We start from the raw sequence: 3,421 nt of genomic DNA, 5'->3' as shown, positions 1-3,421 counted from the left end.
CAGGATCTCAATATGCAAATAAGTTAGGAGAGATTAGCAGAATTGTCATGTTCCAAACTCCAGTAAAGCAATGCCACTGTGCAGAAGGAAGAATGCATCTACTCATGGAGGAGCAGTTGTGCTCCTGGCAGTGCAAACTTAAATGGTGTCCTCCTTAGCTGAACTGTAAGGTTAGCTAGCTCAGTGGTGCTAGTTGAGCTAGCAGTGGATGAACGCTTCCTTCTGCACAGTGATACAGTTGGCAGGTGTAGTTTGGTAGAAAGACATACAGACATTATTTACACAGGCCGTAGCATTTATGCTTGGTAATAGTGTAATCTCCATTCTGCCTGCTTGTGATTGGATCACAATTTGCAGATAAGTCGGGTAAAGTTAATGACTTGTCACATTACTGATTCCAGGAAGGCAAAGCCAATGTGCGGAAGGAAGGGAAGGAAGGGTGCATCTACTCATGGACGAAGAGCCAAGCCTTGTGACAGTACAAAATGTAATCACTAATAGCATCCTCCTTTGCTAAGCTGTAACATTAGCTAGCTCAGTGATGCTAGGTGAGTTAGCAGCGGATGCACATTCCCTTCTACGCAGTGATGCGGTTGGCGGGTGTAGTATATCATAAAAAGAAAATAGTTCCTACATGAAACTGGTCACAACAAGATCTGTGGATTATTTTGAGTAACTACGTCATGATTTCTGGAAAGACATTGCTGTTGAGTTATTTTTTGGTTGCTTTGAGCACAACAAGCTGATTGCCATCTAATTTCATTGTATTGGAGAGAGGATTTGCATGTCACTGTGGCTGCACAAACACAAAGCCCAGTTGTTGATTTTTTGCTATCATGACAAATTTGAATCATCCCATTGGTTTGGAGTTTGCTTCCTTTCTCAAAAGCACCTCTACAGTCTGTTTTACAGCTGAAAATAAAGAGCTGATTCTAAAAGCATGGATTCTTTCCTACCTGTTCCCTCTCTAATCTCCACCTTGATGTCTCCTATAAGCCAGCGGTAACATGGGAACGTCACTGCCGTCCCGCCACCTGGAGGTTTCACTGTGATGTAGCGACAGTACCAGTTATCTTCCAACCAGTACCTCTGTTTCTCCAGTCTGACCAGTAGCAGGGTCCCTAAATGTGAAGGGCTGTTCACTTTGTACTCATCCACCTGACAAAGATGGAGAAGAAAGAAGAGAAAAAACCTGATGACACTGTTTAAACACACATCGTGGTTTCATCACCACTCCACACACTTACTGCTCCTCTACAGAAGTCCAGTCCGGGGTTGTCCAGCAGGGTGCGTTCACTCTCCCCGTTCTCTCCCACCAGGGTCACAAAGATGTAGTTGTTGGTGCCTGAATACTCTGATGTACCAGTTGCTACCGTCACAGTGTAAACTTCCATCTGGGGACATAAACATACACAAACATTTTGTTGCATTTGTCTCACAAATGGTGTCCATCTCCTTGTCAACAGTTTGTGTTTGTCCTAATCAACATGAAAGTGTCTCTGGGAACAAAACCAGCTCTATAAGGACATGATCTCCTCAGATCCTATGTAGGTACCAGATGTGCTCGGGTGGTCAGATTGGCTCAAACAAGAAACACAGATTTTTTATTTATTTTTTTTTTGCTGTTTTTTTGAGTCTTTGGTATTTTTTTTTTGGTCTTTTTGTGTCTATGTGGTCAAATTGTATATTTTTGTGTTTGTTTTGCCCTGTTTGTTGTTATTTTGTGTCTCTTTGTGGTCAATTTATATTGCTTTATGGGTATTGTGCCGCTTTTTGTTCTTATTGTGAGACCCTCTGTAGCCATTTTTTGTCTCTGATGTCTTTTTTTTTCTTTTTGTGTGTCTTTGTGGATGTTTTGCCCATTGTTGTTATTCTGAGTCCCACTGTAGCCATTTTGGGTCAATTTGGTGTCATTTGTGTAGTTTTTTTTTGGTCATTCTGTGTCTGTAATAAATTTGTGTCTCTTTGGAGTTGTTTTGCACTTTTTGTAATTTTGTGTCACTCTGTAGTCGTTTTGGGTGTCTTTACGGTCATTTTGTATCGTTTCTTTGCTCCTTTTGTGTCTCTGTGGTTGGTTTGCCCCATTTTTGATGTTATTTTGAGTCTCTTTGTAGTCAATTTGTGTTTATGATTCTTTTGCTGCTTTTTGTCCCCCTGTAGTCATTTTGGGTCATTTTGTGTGGTTTTGGGGGTCTTTTTGTGTCTCTTAGGGGTTGGTTCTGTTGCATTTTTTGTGATCAATTTGAGTCTTCTCAGGTAAGTATGAGTTAATTTGAGTGACATTTTGCAGATTGAAGGCCAAAGGGGCCCCAGGGCTCAATCCTTCATATTCCCAACCCAATTCAACATCTTTGGGATCGACTGGAACAGCGACTGGGAGACCTAATCAACCACTGCTAATAGTTCTAGATATGTGACCCTACCTAACCCTAAAAAGCTGGCTATCAACTGACTCTAATAACTATGGGTTTACACACATCAACAGTGCAGCCTTAGTAAATTAGATAAGGTGATCCGGTTTTATCTTTGAGGAAGCCCACATATTTCAAGAGGAAATGCTGTGAACCCCATTAACTTTTAGCTTTCACAGTTCAAGCCATTGCATGTGAGCTAATATACTGTGGAGCACATAGTTAAAATCTCCATCAAAAGTGAATCAAATGTAGCTCTCACATTTTGTGTGAGGACACTGGCGTGTTGGCATGAGTCACTTTCCTGGTAATAATTTGAATATTATTTCTACAGTAAGCAAATGTGTAAACCGCACTGATGCAAATGTTATGATCTAATAACAGACTACTGACATGACACAACACATAGCTGTGGCAGGATGTGACTATGACTAGCTATATTTCAAGTACAGAGAAAAATAATACCGATGAATTTATATTAATAGCACTGACAATCTGAGCAAACATTTTAACCCTTTAAAACCTGAGAAAATTGACTTGATTTCTTTCAGAAACACAGGAGTAAGGCGAGAAGCCACATAACAAGAAATAGGACCAATATTAGGAAAGAACTCAGAAAAATCTATTTTTTAAAATGATCTTAATTTGATATCTAATAATCCCCAACAGCTATTTTTCAGGTCTTTTTTGTCACCTTTTACTAATTTATTAACTTCCCTATAATATATCCATGGTATAAAAAAACAAGAGTTAATAAATTCAGTAGAGGCAGCACCACAAACACAGCTCTGCAGTCCGCCATTGTTGTTATTGTTGTCCTCCTACTCGCACACGGCTATTTTTCACAAACATGATGCAAATGCACAAAGTGTGGATTTGATGTCATTGTTCTCACATCGTGCGCTGACAATTTACACGTGGACAGAAAATTACACTCTGGAACCTGCTTTGCCTTCTCAGGACCTCAAAAACGCTGTTAAACTCTCAACGAAAGGCCAAAAAAAGTTTAA

The 3,421-nt window shown here is 40.0% G+C and overlaps 1 protein-coding gene across 1 annotated transcript; it reads right to left on the bottom strand.

Moving 5' to 3' along the window:
- Positions 1-905: 905 nt before the first annotated feature.
- Positions 906-1,394, bottom strand: LOC121965731 (polyunsaturated fatty acid 5-lipoxygenase-like; the record flags this gene model as incomplete). Its single annotated transcript, XM_042515854.1, has 2 exons — positions 906-1,158; positions 1,248-1,394. Coding segments are annotated over 2 exons (399 nt in total), but the record flags the coding sequence as incomplete, so codon positions are not given.
- Positions 1,395-3,421: the final 2,027 nt, after the last annotated feature.

Source organism: Plectropomus leopardus, unplaced genomic scaffold (genome assembly GCF_008729295.1).
Source record: "Plectropomus leopardus isolate mb unplaced genomic scaffold, YSFRI_Pleo_2.0 unplaced_scaffold21370, whole genome shotgun sequence".
In the NCBI taxonomy this organism is placed as follows: Eukaryota; Metazoa; Chordata; class Actinopteri; order Perciformes; family Serranidae; genus Plectropomus; species Plectropomus leopardus.
This window is presented reverse-complemented; position numbering and strand designations above follow the sequence as displayed.